The sequence below is a fragment of the Corvus hawaiiensis genome, chromosome 16 (genome assembly GCF_020740725.1).
Source record: "Corvus hawaiiensis isolate bCorHaw1 chromosome 16, bCorHaw1.pri.cur, whole genome shotgun sequence".
Taxonomy (NCBI): domain Eukaryota; kingdom Metazoa; phylum Chordata; class Aves; order Passeriformes; family Corvidae; genus Corvus; species Corvus hawaiiensis.
The window spans coordinates 7,285,165-7,306,343 of NC_063228.1; the positions used below are offsets into that span (position 1 = coordinate 7,285,165).

Here is a 21,179-nt window from a genome sequence, read left to right on the forward strand (position 1 = left end):
AAGCAGCATCTCCAAGCAGGGGGAATGAAAAGCTCCAAACTCTTTTCTTGCCAAATGCAGCACAGAGAAGCGTTGTTGACACAGATCTCCAATTTAAAGGCCGAGCCATTGGAGGAAAAAAATTCCTTTTGGTCCCAAATCCCAAATTTCTCTGCTCAACAAACACTGAAAACACGGGCACCTGGTGTGACAGCTCCTGAAAATACAACCCCAAAACGACTTTGGGCACAAAAAACTGCAGCTGGAAACCTCAGACCTTTTCCTTCTGTTCCAGCTTTTTGGCTCTTTCCCAAAATCTTTCCAGCAGGACTGCTGGAAGTGGGAGAGCAGAGGGTGCAGCAGAAAGCAAGCAAGGGGTTAACAGCACCTTTGTAGGGTGCTTGAGCCAGTGGGAAAACCATTCCAGAGCTGGAATTGTGTAAGGAGCTTGAGCTTCCACAAACAGAGCAAGGAAAACAGGCCCCCAAAATGTCTCCATTAATGTCACCAGCCCAGCCAGGAGGGAGCAGCCCCAGCAGGATCCAATGGATTCCCACAGAGAAGCTCTGGCTGCCCCTGGATCCCTGGAAGTGTCCGAGGCAAGGTTTGGAACACCCTGGGATAGTGGGAGGTGTCCCTGCCCATGGCTTTAAGGTCCCTAGCTTTAAGGTCCCTTCCAACCCAAACCATTCCATGGTTCTCAGAACGACTCTGCCCATTCTGTCCTGCCAGAAGGTCCCAGATCAGAAATTTGGGACTTTTGTCTCCTCAGAGAAGATCTTTTCCTGCCTGAGTGACAGCTCAGGGACCCCCAGCTCATCGCTGTGCTTGGCCCGAGCAGGAGTGCCCTGGAGCCCACACCATTTCTCCTTTACCTCCAACAGAAGATACGGTTCCCACTGGAATTTCAGCTGGAAGATTCCCAGGCGAGGAAGGAATCCTCAGGGAGGGGTTTCAGTCCCGAGGAACAGCAGCAACGGCTGGGCAGCAGATCAGGGCACCCCAGGAGAGAGGAAGGAGACAAACGAGCTCTTCCCAGCCAGGACATCTCCCCAGGCTCCATCCCTGCTCCCTGCGACGTGGGATCAGCCCCACGGACACAAACCAAGCTCCTCACCAGCACATCCCAACATGGAGAAATCCTTGAGTGGATTGGGAGCTCCCAGAGGCTCCCAGGGGCTTTTCTGATGAGCTGGAGCGCAGAGGGGACAAATTCCCACATAAACAAAAAGGGTTTTGAGCAGGTGGCTGTCACTGCCCTGTCACTCCTGCTCCTGCCACCGCCTCCGGAGCCATGGGAAGGACAAAGGAAGGAAGAAGAGGGAAGCAGCAATTCCCTGACTTCCCCACCCCAGAGGTGTTCCTGTCCCGTGACACCCCCACAGCCTGGGTGAATCCAGGTGCAAAGGGAGCGTCTCCACCTGGAAGTTACGGAGGGAACGTCCTGAACTCCTGCTGCTCCCAGGTCCCTTTGTGCCGCTCCATCCCCAGACATCTTTCTCTGGATGATTCAGCTTTTCCTTTCCCAGGAACACGTATCCAGCTGGGCTGTCTGCAGCTCTCCTGAACACAGCCGGGCTTTTCCTGGTCCCTGACAGCAGCAAATTCCTCGGAGAATTCCCAGTGATGGGCTGGGGACATGTTCCTTGGAGGACTTGCTTAACTCGTTCCCTGGGATGTCTTCCTAAGGAAGCCTTGGAGAAGCAAGAGGTGCTCAGAACAACAAAGGCAGAACAAGAGCCATGACCCAGAGCTGCATCCAAGGGCACATTCCAGGAGGCTCTCTCATGAAGGAAGCCCTTAGGAAAAGGCAGCTTCCTCTGGAATCCATGGGAAGAGGAGGCCATAGGAAAAGTACTCTGAAGAGCCAGACAAATCTCTCTTGGATTGGATGGGCATTTCCTGAATTACAGGGACATTTCCTGCAACATCCATGGAATTTTTCCTGACAGATTTGCTCTCAAAGTTCAGCCCTACCAAGCATATCCCGGAAGCACAAGGGAGGAACAGCGTGTTCCTCTTGGATCTGGGATGGTTTTTTCCTTCAGCTTTTGCCAGAAGCATCACCCCTGGAGTAAAATGTGAGTACAGGTCTCGCTTTCCTACAAATCCGATGGGAAATTATCCAATTGATGCCTCTCTTCTCTCCGGATTTCCTCCCAGCTTCCCAATCCCTTTCATTTCCTCAAGATTTCCACACTCAGGCCTGGCCACCCCGAGGCTGCTGGTCAGGGAGGTGGAAAGATTTCGGTTGCTTTGCTGGGAGTGTCAGTAATTCCAATAATTCCAGTCAATAGTTCCAATTCAATTGGACTTGGCCGAGGTGGGTAATTCATCATCCGCCGTGTGACACCAATACCTGTAATTACCGCTCCGATTGCTGGGGCTGGAATCCGCGTGCAATAAAGGGATCTTCATATCACGCCAAACCTCACAGTTAATTTCAGCTCCATCTCCTTTCATTTAGGCCGCAATAAGCTAATTAGTTCACCTAATTTGCCAATGAACGTGCCTTTGTAACAAATACAGACACGAATTAGCCTCTTGCACAACACGAGGGGAAGCAAAACATGAATCATTTGCAGGATTACATAAGGAATTATCATCCCTTCCCACGCCCAGGGATGCAGCCATTCCCTTCATTATTTTTAGATTTTTTAATTTGCACCAGGTTCTCCTGTCTCTGACTTCTCTTCTCCTTGGAAGGTCGACAGCGCATTTCCCTGTTTTCCTGCTGTCACCTGCCCCGGCTCTGGGAAGTTCGGGATCACTGCCATGGAAAGAAATGTCTTTAACAAATCCCAGTTCTGGCAGCTGGAAGAGCTCACCCATCCTTGGGGGTCCATTTCCAGGATGTTCTGGAGTGGAAATCTTCGGATTTTTCTGCTTTTGCTTTGGTTTATCCGAGGTGTGCCCTTGGGAACTTCCTTCTGGATCTCGCCTGCAGGGCTCATTCCATCCCCCTCCCTCCTGACAGCTCCTGAACCACACCAGATCATGGAATCCTGGAATGGTTTGGGTTGGAAGGGACCTTAAAGCCCATCCAGTTCCATGGGAACACCTTCCACCATCCCAGGTGCTCCAAGCCTCGTCCAACCTGGCCTTGGGCACTTCCAGGGATCCAGGGGCAGCCTCTGCCAGGGCCTCCCCACCCTCACATTCCTTCCCATTATCCCATCTATCCCTGCCCTCTAGCAGTGGGAATCCATTCCCCTTGTCCAGGCACTCCAGACCCTTTCAAACAGTCCCTCCTCTCTTTCCTGTCAGCTCCTGGAATGTCACCCCGGAGCCCTCTCTTTCCCAGGCTGAACAAGCCACGATTCCCGGCTCATTTGGGATAAATCCTGAAGGAAGCTCTGTCCAGCAGCCTCCCGAGCGTGCCACGGTGCCCACTGGAGCTCTGCCAGCCCTCAGGGCTCGCTCCACATCAGAACTCCTGCACAGCGCCACGGATTCATTATCCCGCAGGATAATGGCTCGGGAGGATCGGCCCTGTCTCCTCCCAGTAATTCAACACCAATCCCCAGGGAAGCTCCCGAGTTCCTAAATCCATCAGTTGGACTTTCTGCACCACTTACTCGGAGCCCTCATCCAACTGCTGACCTGGTGCTCTCCAGCTCCAGCTATTAAATGGGATGAGAGCACAGTTCCATGGATTTATTTGCTAAATGTTCTCTGCTTCCAGCAATTGCTTGGATTTAGCACCTCCCCGCCTGCACTGATGATCTCCTCTTCCCACATCCAGGCTGAGCCAGCACCTTGCTCCCAACAGCTGCCTCTTTACCTGGAATGAAATCATTCCCAGCTCCTAAAAATGAGGCCTGGTTTCCAACAGGAATAAAGACACGAGAAGAGTTTTTGGCTGGAAATCCTCTGGAGCCTTTGGATGGCCTAAGCAGCACTAAAACCAATCATCGACCTGCTGCCAGCTGCCAAAATGATCTAAGGACACAAGATCCAACTTTTCCAGACATTGTTCTGCTCCAAGGAATCAGCTGAAACCTCTCCTGGGGCTGGGGGGTCCTTTCTGAAATAGAACTGAGCTTTTAAAGATGACGAAATCAAATGCCAGGATGGAAAGAAAATTTGCAGCCTGGAAAAAGGCTGGGGAAGGGAAAAGGAAAAAGGAAGCAGGACCCCTCTGGAGAAGCTCCTGCTCCTCCTCAGTGCCCTTTCCCTGCCCTGTGGTGGGAGCCAGATGGGATCTCCTGGGAACATCCCCCAGATCCATCAAAGAGCTGTGCAAGAGCAGGAAAAGGAGAATTCCCTCTTCCCTTTATCCAGCACTCACTACCAGCCAGCAGCCCCTCTCTTCCTCACTAATTCCAAAGAATTATCCCAGTGGGATCTGCCTGAACCCCTCTGGATTTGGTTCTGAGCCTCTGGCACCAGCACGGTGATGCGAGGGCAGCTCCTGTGGATGCTCAGAGCAAACATTCCCCACTTTACAACTCCCGGGCAAAAAGGGGAAGTTATGAAGTTCCTGGGATAATGTGGAACTGGAAGGAAATCCATGAACGAAGCACAAAGCTCTGGATGAGTAATTATCCATCATGAACAAAGCTACACAGAGCATTCTCCTCGAGGACCAGATGTCACCTGCACTTCAGGGCACCGAATCAACCAGGGCATCCAGCCAGAGCCTGAGGAATGCTTTAAACCAGGAAATGTCCATTAAATACGGAAAACAACACAGGGATCATCCCAGCTGGGGCAGCCCTGGGAAACCACAGCCTCGGGACTGTGTGGGTGAACCCTCCAATTTTCCACAGCTACAAATGCTTGGAAAATCCTTCCAAGTGTTCCAATCCATCCCAGAGTGTTTTGTCACCTGTAAAATCTCCCCCTGGTCTCAGTGAGAAGCACTTCGGTCTTTTCTGAAAAGCCTGAAATTCCCTGCGGGCAGAATTTCCTCACAGGAATTCTGGCCAGAAGGGATTTTTCCCTTCCCAGCATTCCATGCTCATCGGGATCACCCTGTGATTTAAAGCCAAGCCTAAGCCATGCCAGGTTCCTTCATTTTAGCACGAAATTAAGTCTTGCTTAAAAACCTCAGCACCACTTTCAGCTTCCCAATGCTACAACAACAATCTCTGCTCTCCAAAATCCCTGAGATTTATCTGATTTGCAGAGGTGGAACTCGCCAGGAGTTTTTCTACCTCAGGAATTACTTTCCCCCTTCTCTAAACTGCCCTAAAAATGAAGTTTCTTCTCTCCAAATGCTCTCTTGCACCATTTATTCCCTGATTCATTTATTCCCCATGTCCTTATTTGCAGTTTCACTCAGGGGAGAGCAAATTCCTTCCTCCTCTGACAAATTCACCAAAACCTTCCCGAGCAAAAAATGCCAAACCCGACAAAAACCGGGGAAAAAACAAAACATTTCTGGGAGAATCCTACCTGAAAAATAGCAATCCAGGCATATCCAATATTATCAAAATTGATGGCCCCGTTGTGGGGGTTCACGTCCCCGGCCATGCACACGTTGTAGTACTGGTTCCAGTTGATGCAGGAATTCCTGCTGGGCTCGGGGCTGGCCAGGCTGGGGCTGTAGGAATCCATGCTCAGGGTGCACTCCACCTTGGACTCCTTCCTGCTGGGAATGTTGGAGCACCTCTGCATCCCGTTCTCCCGGTGCGAGGAGCAGATGAAGGGGTTCTCCTCCGCCTCGTCCGGCCGGTAGTAGGGGTGCAGGAAGGTCAGGTTGTACGTCCTGGATGGGGGGGAAAGAAGGAAAAGGATGGGGAGAAAATGGTTCATCCCTTGTTTTAGCAGCAGGAAAAGGTGCTGGTTGCTGTCCCTTCACCCTTCAGGAAGTTCCAGTCAAGATTCCAGCCCCTAAAATCTAATCCTTTTATACCCTGTAAGGCCCCAGTGATCTCCCAGTGAAGATCAGCCTGAGTTTCCCCAAGCAAACAAAACATGAAATGAGAGGGGATGGAGAGAAAACCTCAGCGGATCAGGTTCTTCCCAAAAATCTGGGGAGTTTTTGGGTTCTCCGGAAGGATTTGAAGATAACCCATCTGATCCAGAGCAGCTTCCCAATAAATCCGCCCCTCAGGGCTGAGGGGGCTGAGCTCTCGCAAGGACAGACCCAGGCAGAGGCCATCTCCCATTCCCTCTGTACTTCCAGGACAAAAGGAAGAGCCCACATTAACGGGAACCACGTGCTTCCTGCAGATCTGATCGGATCGGCTTGGATGAAGCCGATGGCTCTGTCAGAGCCGGGATAAGGAAATGCTGGAATTGCGGCACGCCAGGAGCTGCTTTTGCCCGAGTTGCGTCCCAGACCTGGCACTTTCTGGGCCGTGAGCTCAGCGTTGGTGAGAGCCTGCAGCGCTCAGGGCTCCAGCTGAGAAGCTGCATTGCTCCAGAGCCAACTTCACCCACTGTTTTCCGAGCTCCAGGGATCTCGGGTGCTCCACAATCACCCGGAGATAAGGGAGAGGCAACACACACATTATCAGAGATGTGGGCAGAAGATAACCAGGTAATTCTTCCAGCCAGGACAGCTCTATTTTTATCTCTCCCTGAATGTCCCTATCCAGTGAAGAGATTTGGCTTTAACAAGTGTTATTCCATACAATTGCTCGGAATTGCTGCCCAAAACCCTGGAGCCAAGCAGGAGTTTAAGGAGAGAACAATCGCTGCAGAGCAGAGCTGAGGGGAAATCAGCCCTCAACAACATCCCAGGGGAATTTGGTTCTCTTCCATCATCCTGTTCCCTGAGATGGGCATGGAGGGTTCATCAGCTCTAGAAATGGGAGAGGAAAGAGGAGCGTGTCCCGGGAATCGGGCATCGCTGGCTGGGAATTAATTTGTGTTCAGCAGCTCCTCCCCTCGCCTTGCACATCCCAGCCTCCAGCCAGAACTGTAACATCACCTGCCCTGTCTCTGGGCCTCGGATCCAAGAAAAACCTGGAAGATGTTTTTCCTCCCAGACTGCCTGCAAGCCTTTTCCTTGCCCTCCCACCAGCTGGCTTCCCTGGGAGGAAATTTCCATATAAAACAGGCTGGAGAATGGGCCAAGAGCTGCAGCAGCCACATCAGGCACCAACCAGAGGGGGGGGGGGGGGACGACTGCAGAGGATTGAAACACACCGAGCTGCAGGAAAACTTGGGAAGAGCTGGAGAATCTGGGAAAAGGAACAAGGAGCAGAGAGGAGACACCTGAGAAGTGACTTTAACCCCCAAAAGGCAAACCACAGGATCAACCCCCATCCCTCTGGAATGGTCCTGAGGAGCCACACACAGTTGGACAGGCTCTGAGCATCCCAGGAATCACCGTTTGGGGAGTTTTGGGATGAAGAACGGCTGCCTGAGGACACAGAGCCCCGGGCTGGGGTCTGAGGAGCTGTGCAGAGAAGATCTGGGCACGAAGCATCTGGAGAAGCAGCAGAACGGTGCGGTTTGGAGGCTCTGGGGGGAAAATCCAAGCAGGAAAACAAAGCCCAGCTTGGCTGGGAAGGGGTGGGGGAAGCTGAGTCGGTTCTGCTGCTGCCTGACAGATTCGATCCTCCCTTTTCCTCCTGCCTTTCCTCACTTTTGCAGCTGTCCCCAAATCATTTCCAAACTAAAACTTGTCTCTATGACAGAATCAGTCACCTGGGGGGCAGTTTCTGCCCAACTTTCCCCCCTTCCCTGTCTGCCAGGAGCCTCCATCCCACTGGGAAGGAGCCACTCCTGTAGGATGCTCCAGCACCACCCAGTGAGAGGGGAAGGGACCCAAACTGGCAGCAAACACTGCAAATTTCGGGTCCTTTTCTTAAAACTTCCCTCCCCCCCCCCCCCCTTTTTTTTTTTTCCTGGCAAAACCAAAGAGGGGAAAGAAGGAAAGAGAGCAAGAACGAGAAAAAAAAATGCTGCAGAATGAGGGAATCCCCAACATCCCCCCAAAAATGGGTGAGTTCTTCCAGCAACATCCACCTCCAAGTCTTCCTGACTTCCTTGCCAACAGGTAGAGTCACATCACTCATTAATGCTAATGAACCCACTAATTAGGAGAGCTCTGGGGGAGAGACAGGAGCGGCCAAGCCCCAGGATGGATCTGTTATCTCATGAGAGAGGATTAACACCCCTTTCCCAGCCTTTCCCAGCCCTGCTCCCTGCACAGCCTCTGGATTTCCCTTCCTCTGTCCCTGGGACAACCGAGGGGCAGGAAAATCCATTTTTCTCCCACTCCTAATGGATCATTCTCTGCTCCATCCTCCCCCAGGGGCAGCTTTCTCACCCCGTCCATCCCATGCACACGTCCCAACCACTGGAGCACCGCTGAGCACAATCCTGCCCCAGCTTTGGGGAGCAGAGGAGGGAAGGGAAAAGGTGGCAGGAGCTCAGCACCGAGTGGGATGAATTCCCTGTTTTCCCAGGGAATCCTGCTGAGCAATGCCAGGAGCAGCAATTCAACACCTTCCTGACAAATTCCGAGCTGCCGGAGCCTCCTCCCAGCTCGCACCAGCCAAAGGCAGAACAACCCTGAGCAGCTCCTGAGTTCATCAAGACTGAAAATTCACATTGGACGTGTCCTGAGGCAGCAGGGAAACACAAAGCACCTCACAGCTCCCTCCCCTCCCCGCCTTCCGAGCTGCTGAGTTCCTTGAAAGGCTCCTGGACTGGAAAATGCTGCTCTGCATCCCAACGCACACGGAGCAGCCCCAGGAGAAGAGCCCAGACAGGCTGGGGCTGACCCAATTCCTTGATTTCCACCGGGAGCGGCTCAGGAGGGTGGGAAGGAGCCAGAGGGGGAGATAAATATCCCGGAGATGTCACCCAGGAGCTGCTGGCTCCGCTTGTCCTTCCCACCCGGGCACGCTGAGCCTTCCTCCTTCCCACCAAAAATCCTTGAGGAATTCCCCCTCCAGCTCCCACTGCCCGATCAGAGCAGTGGGATCATCCTGGCACTGCCAGGGAAGCACAGTTCATCCCAGAGAGCATCCCAGGTTTTGAACGATCACTTTGGGTGGGGAGGGAGAGATTCTCCCATGTCCCAATGAGCAGAGCCCCACTTCCAACCCACTCCTGCAACAACCCAGCCATTCCTTCAAAATCCCGACTAAAAATCCTTAAATAACCTCATTCCAGCCCTGTAACAGCACAGCTCCCAAAGGCAGGGAGGAAAAAACCCGGCAGATATTCCCAGTGCACCTCCAGAAAGTCCCCAAATTTCTGTCACAATGAGGGAAACTTAAAAATAGTCACTTTACTCAGAGCTGCTGACTTTCGAGGGGGATTGAAAAGAAAAGGTTTCCATGGGAAAGAAGAATGATGGCAGAAATCAAAGTCAGCCCTTCCACGTGATGCCTCTGGAAAACTGCAGGCCCAGGAACTGCAGGGCAGGACTCAGCAGGGCAAGGCCGGATTTGAAGCAGCTGTTTGTGATTCACTTACACCTCCTTTCATCCAGAAAATTTAGGGTTAGGACCCTTCCTTGCCTCGCTGGCCCCTGGATTTTGTCCAGATCCAGTTTTGGTTTCAGCTGGGAGAGTTTGGCAGCAGCGCCGAGGGGACACCCTCCAATAATTCAGGTTTTCCCTCTCTATGGGGCTGTAAAAGAAATCAGAGCCAGGAGCTCGTGCTCAGCCCCAGCCTGGCTGTCCATCCATGCTCCAGCCCCTCCTGAAGCGTTGGGAAACCTCTGTGCCCAGAGAAATCCTGGATTTCCCATCCCTGGAAGTGTTCAAGGCCAGGCTGGAGCAGCCTGGGATAGGGGAAGGTGTCCCTGCTCACAGCAGGGGCTGGAATGAGAATCTTTAAGGTATCTTCCAACCCAACCCATTCCAGGATTCCATGAGCTGTCCAACAGCAGGAAGATGGAACCCGGAAGTGCTTTCCAGGTCATTCCATGCCTTTCTTCCCTTTTCAATTTGCTGCTGGGCTGATAATGGCCACTGCAGGGCCAAACCACGTCCTGACACCCGGATTGAGAGAATGAGTCAGAAATGCTAAAAAACCCTGGGAATAGTTCCATCTGGATTCCCAAAAATTTCCACCTCGAGCTCCAGTAGACCTGGGATAGCTGGAAATGCAGGGATTGGATCACAGCTGGATTTCTCAGGTCTGGAATTAACGCAGACCAAGAGCCCAACCCAGCAGCACCACTCGGGGTGAAGGTACCAGAGTACCCCACATTTCTCCCGCTGACAGAGCTGGAAGTTGGAATATTCCTCCCCCATGGGCACCCCAGCAACCTCCTTTCCCCAAATCCCCCTGGAATGCTGCAACTTCAATCACAACAAGCCACAGGACTTGGGCAGGACCCCCTAAATTCACCATTCCCGGCTGCTCTGGGGAGAGACCGGGATCCATCCCAGAGGGAAGGAGACGATCCCGGACAAACCCTTTGAAACACGGCTCATCCCAAAACCTTCCTGTGCCTTCCCTGACGAGGAGCAAGGCCCGATGAGAAAATCCTGCGAGGCCTTTGATGCTGCTAATGGCCATTACGTAACTGCTGCTTAATGGCTGTGCTCAGCAAACGCTTCCCCTGTGGTTCATCCTAAAAGCTCCGCTCTGCACAAAATCACGGAGCATTTAAGATCCCGACTCCAAGAGACCGACAGGGGCTCGCTGGAGTTAATTATAGCGCCGGGGCCACCCAAGCAGGGCTGGGACACCACGATTTGGGCTTGGGAATGGCAGCTCAGGGGGGATCACTCTGAGCGCAGAGGGTTTTGGTGAGTGGCAAATTCCTGCTGGGGGTGGCAGGAGAGGGTTTGGAGCATCGGGATGTGGGCGTGGAATCACACTCGTGGCAGAGTCATCGATTTTCCACTCTGCTGGGATGAATAAATGCCACCAGAGCTGGTCCAGAGAACAGGGAAAGGCTCAGGGAGCTGGAAGGGCCAGGAGTGAGCAGTGAGAGGCAGGAGCAGGACCTGAGGGATGAGCCATGCCTGTCTCGCAGACAATCCCAGTGCAGACAGCAGATGATTACCCAGGGATGGAATTACAGGTTCCATCTCCTCTCCCGGAGTTAGAGCTGCCCTGAGAGCTGGGCTGGGGCATTTCCTCACCTCGGAGCCGCCGACAGCTCTGACAGGAGCGTTTGGGAGGATTTTCCCAGGGAAATCTCCCTTTTCCATGCTGGCTGCACTCAGTTTTCATCCCAGTGCTGTGCTGCCGGTGCTCAGGTGCGTCCTCACCTCAGGAAGGGGCAGGGGCACAACAGCCCCAGCTCAAGGAGTGCCCCAAAGCCTGGCATGAGCCAGGAGCCCTTGCAGCTCCAGCAGCACCTCCACGATCCCACTCTGAACCCAGCAGGAAGAGCCCAGGGCTGGCAGCAGGCTCCAGAGGAACAACCAGATGCAGGACTCATCCAGGGAGCTCGGGCAGGAGCCAAAGGCAGCAGGAACAATGACAAGCACCAGAATCCCAACTAAAAATCCTTAAATAACCTCATTCTGAGACTAAGAGCCCTGGGCTGGGCTTAAGTCGAGCTGCTGGGCCTTGGGCAGGGCTGGGGGTCCCAGGTGAGGCTCAGGAGGGCAGTGAGGGTCAATTATCAGAGGGGCTGCTCCACGCAGCTGCCCGGCCTGGGGGAACTCAAAGGAAAATTCGCCTCCTTAAGGTTAGGCTCGATGATCCTGGAGGTGTTTTCCAGCCCTAAGGATCCAGGTGCTGCCCGTTCCCGATGCCTGTCCCACACTGGGAGCTGTGTCCCGGTGATTTGAATGCTTTTCACATCCAGCTGCTGATCTCCAAACCCCAGCAAGGATTTACCTCTGGGTTTCAGCAGCAGCTCCAACTCACCAACCCCCTGCCAGTGTGCTCGGTGACCCGAACTGTTGGGAGAACTGGGAATTCGTTCTAAATCCTCCAATTCCCAGAGTCAGGGATCTCAGGCAGAGCTGATCCAACCCACTCCCATCCTCATCCTGAGGGTGCAGCAGGAAAACACGGAAGAGCCACTCAAACCATCAGGAAGTCGCTGACAAATGGGATTTTTTCAGACAAAAAGCTCCCAGCTGGACCCAGAGCCCTGCTGAGGGCTGGGATCTTTCCAGCAGGGGCTAGAAAGGAAGAAAAAGATGGAGAATTTTTCCTTTTGCTGTACTTACATGGCAAAATTCCTGTCTAGGAAGCACCTGTTCCTCAGCAGCCCCGCCCAGAGCTGGACCCCGACAATCCCGAAGATGAAGAAGACGAAGAAGCACAGGAGGAGGACGTTGCCTAACATAGGCAGAGTGTCCAGCAGCAGGGTCACCAGGATCCTCATACCTGTGGGAGAAGGGAAAAGCGTGTTAGGATAGGAAGAAGCCACCATTCCCAAGTTGGATGCGCAGAAAATTTGGGATGTTGGTGTTTTCCCCCAAAGCCCGAGGCTGGAAAGGGAGGAGAAGATGCCAAAGGCTCAGCAGGGAATGGGAACAAACAGCAATCTGCAGAGGGTGGATCCAAGAGTGGGGTTTTCAGGTGTTTTCCAGAGGGCTCAAGGACACATGAACTGCAAGGTGATTTTTCCTGGAGAAACACTCCTGGGAATCATCAGGCTCCGGAGGAATTGTCAAAATACGGATTTGTAAACACAGCAAACTCCTCTGATGGATCACAGAAACTGTTCCCCTAAAAACCACGGAGCCTGGGGTGGGATGGGAGCTGGGCCTCCACCACAGAGAATTCCTCTTCCATGGAGAACTCCTCTCCTTGCTGGACACAGGGAAATTCTGGAAAGCTGGGAAAGCAGGGGAATTCTGACTTTGAGGGTGGAAAGCAGGATGTAAATGTTCCTCCCTCCAAAGAAAGCTCTGCTCCCTTTCCCTCCTCATGCAGAGGCTGTGGGAGACCTTCCCACTGATCCCACACCTCTCCATGAGCCCTGGGCTCCCCCAGCCTCTGGTGCCAGGGAAATGCTGATTTCCATACCAAATATTCCGTCTCAAACATTCCAACTCGAGGAATGGGAGCCTTTCAGAGCCTCAGCCAAGCCTCGCATTCCCAGCACCTTCCTGGTGGGAGGGTAAGGAGGACTGGGAAAGGAGGCAGGGATGGGGCTGGGACTGGAGGCTGCCCCTCCCACACCTCAGGGCACCTCCAAAGTCGAGGATAAAATGGGAATAAAATGGGAATAACGACTTGGAGCTCATCAGAGGTTCAATGAACCTCTGGGACAGGGCCAAACCATTATTCCAACAGCTGATAACGGATGAACTGAGGAAAAGAGGGAAGAGACAAAGGCAAATCCTGAATTATAGGAGGGAATAAAGCCAAATGCAAGCCTTGGGATCCACAGGGATCAAGTTCATGGCACGGTGGGAATTGTGACTGCTGGCAAGGAGACCCGGCTGGCTTTGGAGGGATTTATCCCACTGAAATCCTCTTCCTGCCTGCCCATGTGGAGCCTTCTCTCCCTGAATATTCCCGGGATGTGCTCTCCATGAGTCATCCCATTGGATCCAGGCACTCACTGTTCCCCAGCAGATTCCATTGGCTTCTCCCGAGCTGTGCCTGACGCCTCTCCCGTAATTCCATGGTGCTGAGCCTGGAATCTGCAGCCCTCGGGGGTGGGCGCTGGGAGCACCAGGGTCTCCAGGAGAGCGGTGTCCGTCCATCCCAGCATTCCCACCCGTCCATCCCAGCATTCCCAGGCACTGCCGGCAGGAGCTGGGATCCCATCACACCGCTCCTCGTGTGGATTTGCCAGCGGAAATCCAAGGGAGCCAAATCCCAGGGAGCCAAGCGGGGCTGGAGCTGCCACCAGCCTGTCAGGCGGCACGAGGGCATCCGCCAGCCCGGCCAAGAATTTCCAGCTAATTAATAATTAGGGATGAGTAACAACCTCTGCATCCAGAGCCTTCCGAGGTCTCCATGCCCAGCTGGGCCTTGGCTCCGGCGCAATTCCAGCTGCTGGCGCCGGATCCTCTCCGGAGAAGAGGCAGCCTGTGCCAGCCACCCCATCCCTGTCCCTGTGCTGTCCCAGTGCCACCCTGAGGGAAGGGACGGAGCAAATTCCATCCTCTGGAGCTGCAGAGGAGGCAGAGGGGGTTTGGGATTCCTGGTGTTTATTCCCAATGTGTCCCATCACACAATCACGGAATACCCCGAGCGGGAAGGGACACACCAGCATCATCAAATCCCACTCCCGGCCCTGCCCAGGAGCAAATCCAACATTTTCCTTGCAAATCCATCTTTGGAAAACAGAACTCACTCAATCCCCATTGGAAAGACGATGCTGGGATCTTCTCCTGTTTTTTCCTCCCCACTCTCCCTGATATCCTCCCTCTTTTTTCCAAAAATGGGTAAAATTTCTCTCCCTGTGCCAGACAATTTTTTCCTGCTCAGCTCCTTTTGGAATTTGGGGTTGTTCATCCTGGAGATGGAATCCGGCTGTTCTCCAGCCACTCCATGGGGTGTCGAGTGTGCCATGGGAAAAGAGCAGCACCGGGGCTGAACCAAGGAGCGGGATTTTCATTCCCATTCCGTGGGATGCCTGGTTGAAACCACACAGCAGGAAAATAGAAATGAAAAGGAGAATAAAAATTAAAAAATTAAAGAAAAAAGATTTTAAAATAAATTAAAACTAAAAAATAGAAGTAAAAATAAAAATTAATAAAAAGAAAAGTAAAAATAAAAATAAAACCAAAAATGAAAATAAAAATGAAAATAAAAATTAAAAAGAAATGAAAATAATAATAATAATACTAAAAAATAAAATTAAATTTAAAAAATAAAAGTAAAAATAAAAATAAACAAAAAAATAAAATAAAAATAAAATAAAAATTTAAAAATTTAAAAAATCTAAAAATAAACAAAAATAAAAATAAAAAATAAATAAAAATAAAGGTAAAAATAAAACCAAAAATGAAAATAAAAAAATTGAATAAAAATTAAATTAAAAAAATAAAAGTAAAAATAAAAATAAATAAAAATTAAAAAATAAAAATAAAACAAAAAATGAAAATAAAATTAAAAAATAAAAAATTAAAATTTAAATTAAAAAAATAAAAGTAAAAATAAAAATAAATAAAAAGAAAAATGAAAAGAAAAAGAAAAAGAAAATACAATTATTAATAAAAATAAAGATAAAAATGAAAAATAAATAAAACTAAAACTAATAAAAATAAAGATGAAAATTAAAAAGAAAACATGAAAATTAAAATAAAAATATCAAAAATAGAAATAAAAAAGTAGACAATTTTAAAAAATAAAACAAAAATATTAAAAAAACCCCAGTGAGCACTTCTGAAAAAATATCCACGACTCCAAGCCCCTGGCGAGTGTATGAATTGCAGGAATTCTGTTTTTCCGGCGCTTCGGAAGGAAGAATTCCTACCAGAAACGATGTTTTTATTGGCCACGGTTCTTCTTTCTGCCCAGACGAAATCATCCCGGGGGTGAATTTATGGTGCCTGGAAGCAACGAGCTGACAGTGCTGGCTGGATCCCAGGAAGAGCCCAGGAATCCCAGGGATGAATCTCCAGGCTGGTTCTCCCTCTTTCCCTGGATTTAATGCCGGGTCCATCTCTTCTGAGCCACCTGGGAATTTTATCTGCTCCACATCCTTGTGGAAAATCCCATTCCCAACTCCCAGAGCTGCGAATGGCATGGATGGGGCTGCGCTGTTGCCACTGCTCAGATGTGCTGGAATTCCAAGGAAATCCCTTGGATGAGCTGTGCCATCCCCATGGATGAAAGGCTGAAAATGTAGCCACAAAAATCCAGGGATGTCCCCATCCCTTCTCCACAGGTTCTGGAATATATCGATCTGAAACAGCAAAATTCCCGAGGTTCCAGGTGCATGGGGTTGGTGTCTCCCAGACAAGTGGAGGCTCCAGGAACGGGGATATTTCTGGGAATAATTTCTAGGAATCCTAATCCTGGCGCTTGCTCAGGGCTCGGGTGGTGGTGTCAGCCCAGGCCAGGTGCTCCTCAGGCACCTCCACTCCAAACTCGCTGGATTTTATCCCATGGAATATTAACCGAACAATGGGGTATTTTCTATCACCTGTCTGTTGGAAAAATGTGCAAATCCCATGGGAAGTGCAGTGAAAACAGCCTGGAAGGCTCATTCCACGTCGGAGCTAAGGGAGACAAGCGTGAGAGCAAAATTCCACCTAAAGCTGGAGTTGTTTGGATCCCTGAAGCTTGGTGTAAATCCTTAAATTCCCCTGGCTGCTGCCCTCAGCCCAGCTGATCCCAGCTTGAGATTCCCACTATTCCATGCGAGCACTGTGAGGGGTTTTGTGGATTTGAAGGAGTTCAGAGGGAGCCTGATCCTCATCCCGGCCTGGAGCGCTCCGAGCCCAGCCGGTGCCAGGGTCCCTCTGCTCCACCCCATTGCAGCGAGGTCCCAAATCCCAGAGGGAAACTTCCCTGGAGCTCCGAATCCCAGAGGGAAGCTCCGTGTTGTGCTTTTCCAAAACCCTGGCAACAAAAGCCCGTTAGGAAAACAAAGCTCCAAAGGGTTCCGTGGCTCTTTTCCGCCTCTCCTTTTTTCGGTCTTGTTTTTCCCTCAGGATGTCACTGTGGAATTCGCTGCTTTTATTCCTTGTTTTCCAGAAAAATCCTGTGGAATTGGAGTTTGGAGAGAAACTCCCGAGGCTCCTGGGTATAAACATCCATCTGCTCCCTCACATTTTCCTCGGAGGGCCTGGAATCGAACTCCTTCTGGGGGAGGTTGTTTGGCTGTCCCTGGATGTGCTGACAAGGAATCCAGGCAGGATGTGGGGCTGGATCACCCCAAGTGCTTTCCAAAAGCACAGGAAAAATCCCTTTTCCCTTTCTGCGAGGATCCCTGTGATTTCCGTGCAATGCTGCTGCATTTGAATTGGACTGGATTTGGGTTGGGAACGGCTGGAATTGCTGTGCAATGAGCACCTTGTGCGGGATGGCTCAGCAGCTGGCAGATTCCAGCAGGGAATTATTCCAGCGGTGTGCCTCGGCTTTCAAATTGGATTTAGAAGCCAAGCAGCTGAAGCCACTTGAAAATGGATTTAGGATCCACTTGAACTTCCTATCGAGGATGATCCCAATTTTGCTCCACACGGAGCAAACCCTCTGTGGGGTTTTAGCAGCAAGGGAGGCTCCTGAGCTGCTAATCCCGAACATAAAGTCATGGAAAGACCTTAAATCGCCGAGGAGGGAAAATGAACCCAGCAGGGCAAGAAGATCCCTCTTGGAAGTGACCTTTTCCCTTCCGTTGGAGGAACACTGTTTACTTTACACCACGAGCAGAGCTGTTTTCCTCAGAAAAGCCACAAAAACATTGGAAAACAGCCCCGAGGGTCAATTCCCTGCTCCCTTGGCCTTTCCTAACACCAATTACGAGGATGACGAGCTCTAACTCGCCATTAAAAACTCAAATCAATTAATTTCCTCTCAGTAGCAGGGGAGCAGATTCCACAAAGCAGAGAGCCAGGTGGGGTGGGGTTATCCCCATGCTTTCCCAGTTTTCCCAGACCAAGCTCAGAAATCCAGGTGGGGTGGGGTTATTCCCATGCTTTCCCAGTTTTCCCAGACCAAGCTCAGAAATCCAGGTGGGGTGGGGTTATCCCCATGCTTTCCCAGTTTTCCCAGACCAAGCTCAGAAATCCAGGTGGGGTGGGGTTATTCCCATGCTTTCCCAGTTTTCCCAGACTGAGCCGTGCCCGGGATGGTGTCACTTACTTGGGACCCTGTTGATGGCCCGCAGTGGCCGCAGGACGCGGACGGTGCGGATGGCGGAGAGGCTCACGTTGTGTCCATCCAGGGAATATTCCATCATCCTGCAGGGAAAACAGGAAAGGGGTCAGGATGGGGATGCTCTGGCTTGGCATGGAATTGGGGTCAGGAAAAGCTTTGCTGCCTGCAAGCCCAGGGGTGCAAATCCGCCCACTCTGTGTTTCCAGTTTTTCCAGCGGATGCAATTCCATGTGCCTGGGAGTGTCCCAGGCCAGGTTGGATGGGGTTTGGAGCAACCTGGGATAGGGAAGGTGTCCCTGCCCATGGCAGGAGTGGGATGGGATGAGCTTTAAGGTCCCTTCCAACCTTTACCGTCAGCACAGGGAACACTTTGGAAAGCAGGATTTTCCACTCAGGATATGAAGGAACATCCAAGGAAACTGGAGAGGGAATCTTCAGCAGGAATTATGGGGACAAGGCAAGGGGGAATGGGTTCACACTGAAAGAGGGGAAATTTAGGTTGGATATTTGGAAGGAATTCTTCCCTGTGAGGGTGGAGAGGCCCTGGTATGGATTCTCAGAGAAGATGGGGCTGCCCCTGGATCACCAGAAGTGTCCAAGGCCAGGTTGGATGGGGCTTGGAGCAACCTGGGATAGGGAAGGTGTCCCTGCCATAAGATGATCTTTAAGGTCCCTTCCAACCCAACCCATTCCATGATTCCATGAATTTGCAGGACAAGGAGCTGCACCCCAGCTTTTCTCTCCCACCGTGACCAAACCTGAATCTCCAACAAACAAACAACGCACAAATAATTTAATTCCATTTGAGCCTTCCGAATGAAGACCATTTCCTTCTTCATTCTTCCTCCCCATTCCCCCAAAACATTTCTGGGAAGGACCTGGAGTCAGTTTTCCTTCTCTTTTCCATCCATGGGTGGCAAACGTGTGCAGAGTTGTTGTTTTAATGGGGTTACGGCCACTTAGCCTGGCTGGAATTACAATTTATGGCTTTCACTCCAGGGGAACGCTTGGAAATACATCCCAAATCCCTCCTGTTCCAAGAACACAACAGCATCCAAAGCATCCCTGCAAGGGAGCTGTTGGATCCCATGGAAAAAGAGGTTTTGCTTTGGGTTTCCAAAGAAACAAACAGATACGGAAGGCCAGAGGCAAGTCTGAGCTGAGCTGCTGCACCCGGGCACTTGGGAAGGGTCAGTGGGAAGAGATTTCCAATGGAATCTGCAGCCAGGATGGAGCAAAGTCCATCAAAAATCCACAGCCAGAGGGCTGAAGGAGCAGCAGGATGGATTTGCGCCATCAGCAGACGGAATTCTGGGATCCTGCCAGCCTTGCTCCCGTTCCTCCCTGCCCGCGTGTCCCAGCTGGGCGCTGCCGGAGCCTTCCTGACCTGTTGGAATCTCTGCCCGGCTCTCCACGGTTTAATTGGGAATATCTGGCTCTCCTGAGGTTTCCCACTCTGCTGGCCGTGTCCTGCAGCTCTTTGAGGTCACCCCTGGCATTTCACTGACATGACTTTGCCTCTTACCCTCAATTTGCCATGCAAAATTCCTGATGATTTGGAGCTGTTTTGGTGATCAACTTCCAAAGATTTTTTCTCCTGGGGGAAGGAGCAAGTCTTTATAAATCAGAAGCTTGTCCATAGGAACTGAGCCAAAACCGAGGAACAGGAGCCACTGAGGACATGGCTGAGTGGTGAAATTGGTGGTGGGGCTGGGTTGATCCATTCTAACCTTAATAATTCCATGATTCCGAGGGCTTGAAACCCCAGGATGGCACAAAGCCAGGGCTTCCATCTGCCGTGTGCTTGCGAAGCTGGAGCAGAGCACTGGGAAGCCTCAGGAAGGACCACACAGTGGGAAAACCTTGGAAATGCCTGTTCCCACCTGCAGGGAGGGATCTGGAGCCAGCTCCAGGTGTTGGCTCCAAATTCCTTGTGGGAGTTGTCCAAGTGGGGTTTAAAGTCCCTGAAGTGCCAATGCCAGGCCCGGCTCTGTTCGCTGGTGTGGGCCCAGCTCAGCACAGTCCGGAGTTATCCAGAGGCTGAGGGAGGGAATCTGAGCGTAACTGATTAGAGTGGGGAACTCCTCATGGAGTGGAAAAGGAGCAGGGAATGCTCCAGGGGGAGCTGGGTTTGTCCTCCAGGAAGCACATCCATAATTAGCAAATTAACGGGACAACTCCCAGGGCCTCACTTTCACTTGGCCCTTGGAGCGGAGCTGATGAAAGATGGATAATCCAAGATCTGAGTTCTGATCCCGGTACTTTGGCTTTCCAGGATACTCCATTGAGGATTTGAAGGAAACACTCAGGGGGATCCACGTTGCCCACCGAAGCCTTGATGGATCCCAGACTGGACTCCCTCCAAGCAGTGAAATTATTGGAAACCTCCATGGAAAAGCCAAAGATTTCTTCGCAAGGCCAAGTGTGGGGTCCTGTCCTCAGATCCCACCTGTAGATCAAGAATCTCTTGGGAATGCCCCACAGAAACCACTGGAGATGGGAATTTTTGGATGGATTGGCACTTGATAGGTGATTCCCTACCCTGAAAAACAGGAGGCACAAGGCTTTGGGATGTCTTGTGCCATCAACAGCTTCCAAACCTTCAGCTGTCGGATCCAAGGCATATCCTGGGAGCTTGGGATGTCTCCAGGGACTGGATGCACCAGGAACCTCTCGATTTCAGCTCTCCTGATGCCGGGGAAACGCTTTCAACTCGGCTGCTGGGCAGACGGAGAGGCTGTGAGTTCCGCTGGGCTTGAAATTTTCCAGGGAACATTTCTCAGGCGAGGAAAACATGAAAGGACTCCGGGAGCTGGGAGGAACTTCAGACACGATCTGTGCTGGAGGCAGGAGCTGTGTTTATTTTGTAGCTTCCCTGCTCCCTTTGGAGCTGCTGTTGAGGCAAATCAGCTCCTCTGAGGAGGCAGAACAGGCAAATGAAGTGCTGCCCATCACTTGTTTCCCTTCTTATCCCAAAAAACCTCGGAATAACTTCAGCACATCCATCCCCTCGCTGGAAAAAGCCTTGTCATTCCAGGGGGGAGTTCCCTGCTAAAAACAGCTCCAGGTTTAGGAGGATTGAAGGGTGGGGGCTTCTCCTCCCCCAGGGGTGCTCCCAGCTCCAGCTTTTCTTTGGGGAGATGGGAAATCATATCCCAGGTACGGCTCAAATCCACCAAAACAAGCTGGAGATAGCCCAGGATCAGCCAGGGAAGGGGATTTTCTTCTTCCTATCTCCAGCCTGAGTAATGCCACACCTGCAGCGGCGCCTCCTGCTGATTTCATCCTCCTCAAACATATCCCAGCCATGGAAGGTGAGGAAAAACCTTGGAAAACTCCCAAATGGCCTCACCAGCCACTTTCCCCCTCATTCCAACAGCAAAATTCCTGCTCCAAAGCTGCCCCTGAGGATGAGCAGAGGGCTCAGCCCTTCTGCCTCCATGGGGTCCTCCAGTCCTGGGGTGGGGGCATCTCTGAGGAGCTGGGGATTTTCTGCTCATCCTCAGGAGAGCTCATCCCGCATATCCAGTGCGGAAAAACACCCTTAGCGTGTTGGTTACAGGTGGCAGAATCCCGATCCCGAG

At 51.5% G+C, this 21,179-nt stretch overlaps 1 protein-coding gene across 2 annotated transcripts in view; it reads right to left on the reverse strand.

Moving 5' to 3' along the window:
* The window catches only part of CACNA1H (calcium voltage-gated channel subunit alpha1 H), a 161,569-nt gene that overhangs the window by 86,011 nt on the left and 54,379 nt on the right, over nt 1–21,179 (reverse strand). For both annotated transcript variants that reach the window (XM_048320802.1, XM_048320801.1), the window contains exons 5-7: nt 17,581–17,678; nt 12,036–12,195; nt 5,380–5,692 (exon numbers count right to left, since the gene is read on the reverse strand). In XM_048320802.1, the coding sequence (XP_048176759.1) occupies nt 5,380–5,692; nt 12,036–12,195; nt 17,581–17,678 (571 nt within the window). The remainder of the gene's footprint in view (nt 1–5,379; nt 5,693–12,035; nt 12,196–17,580; nt 17,679–21,179) is intronic.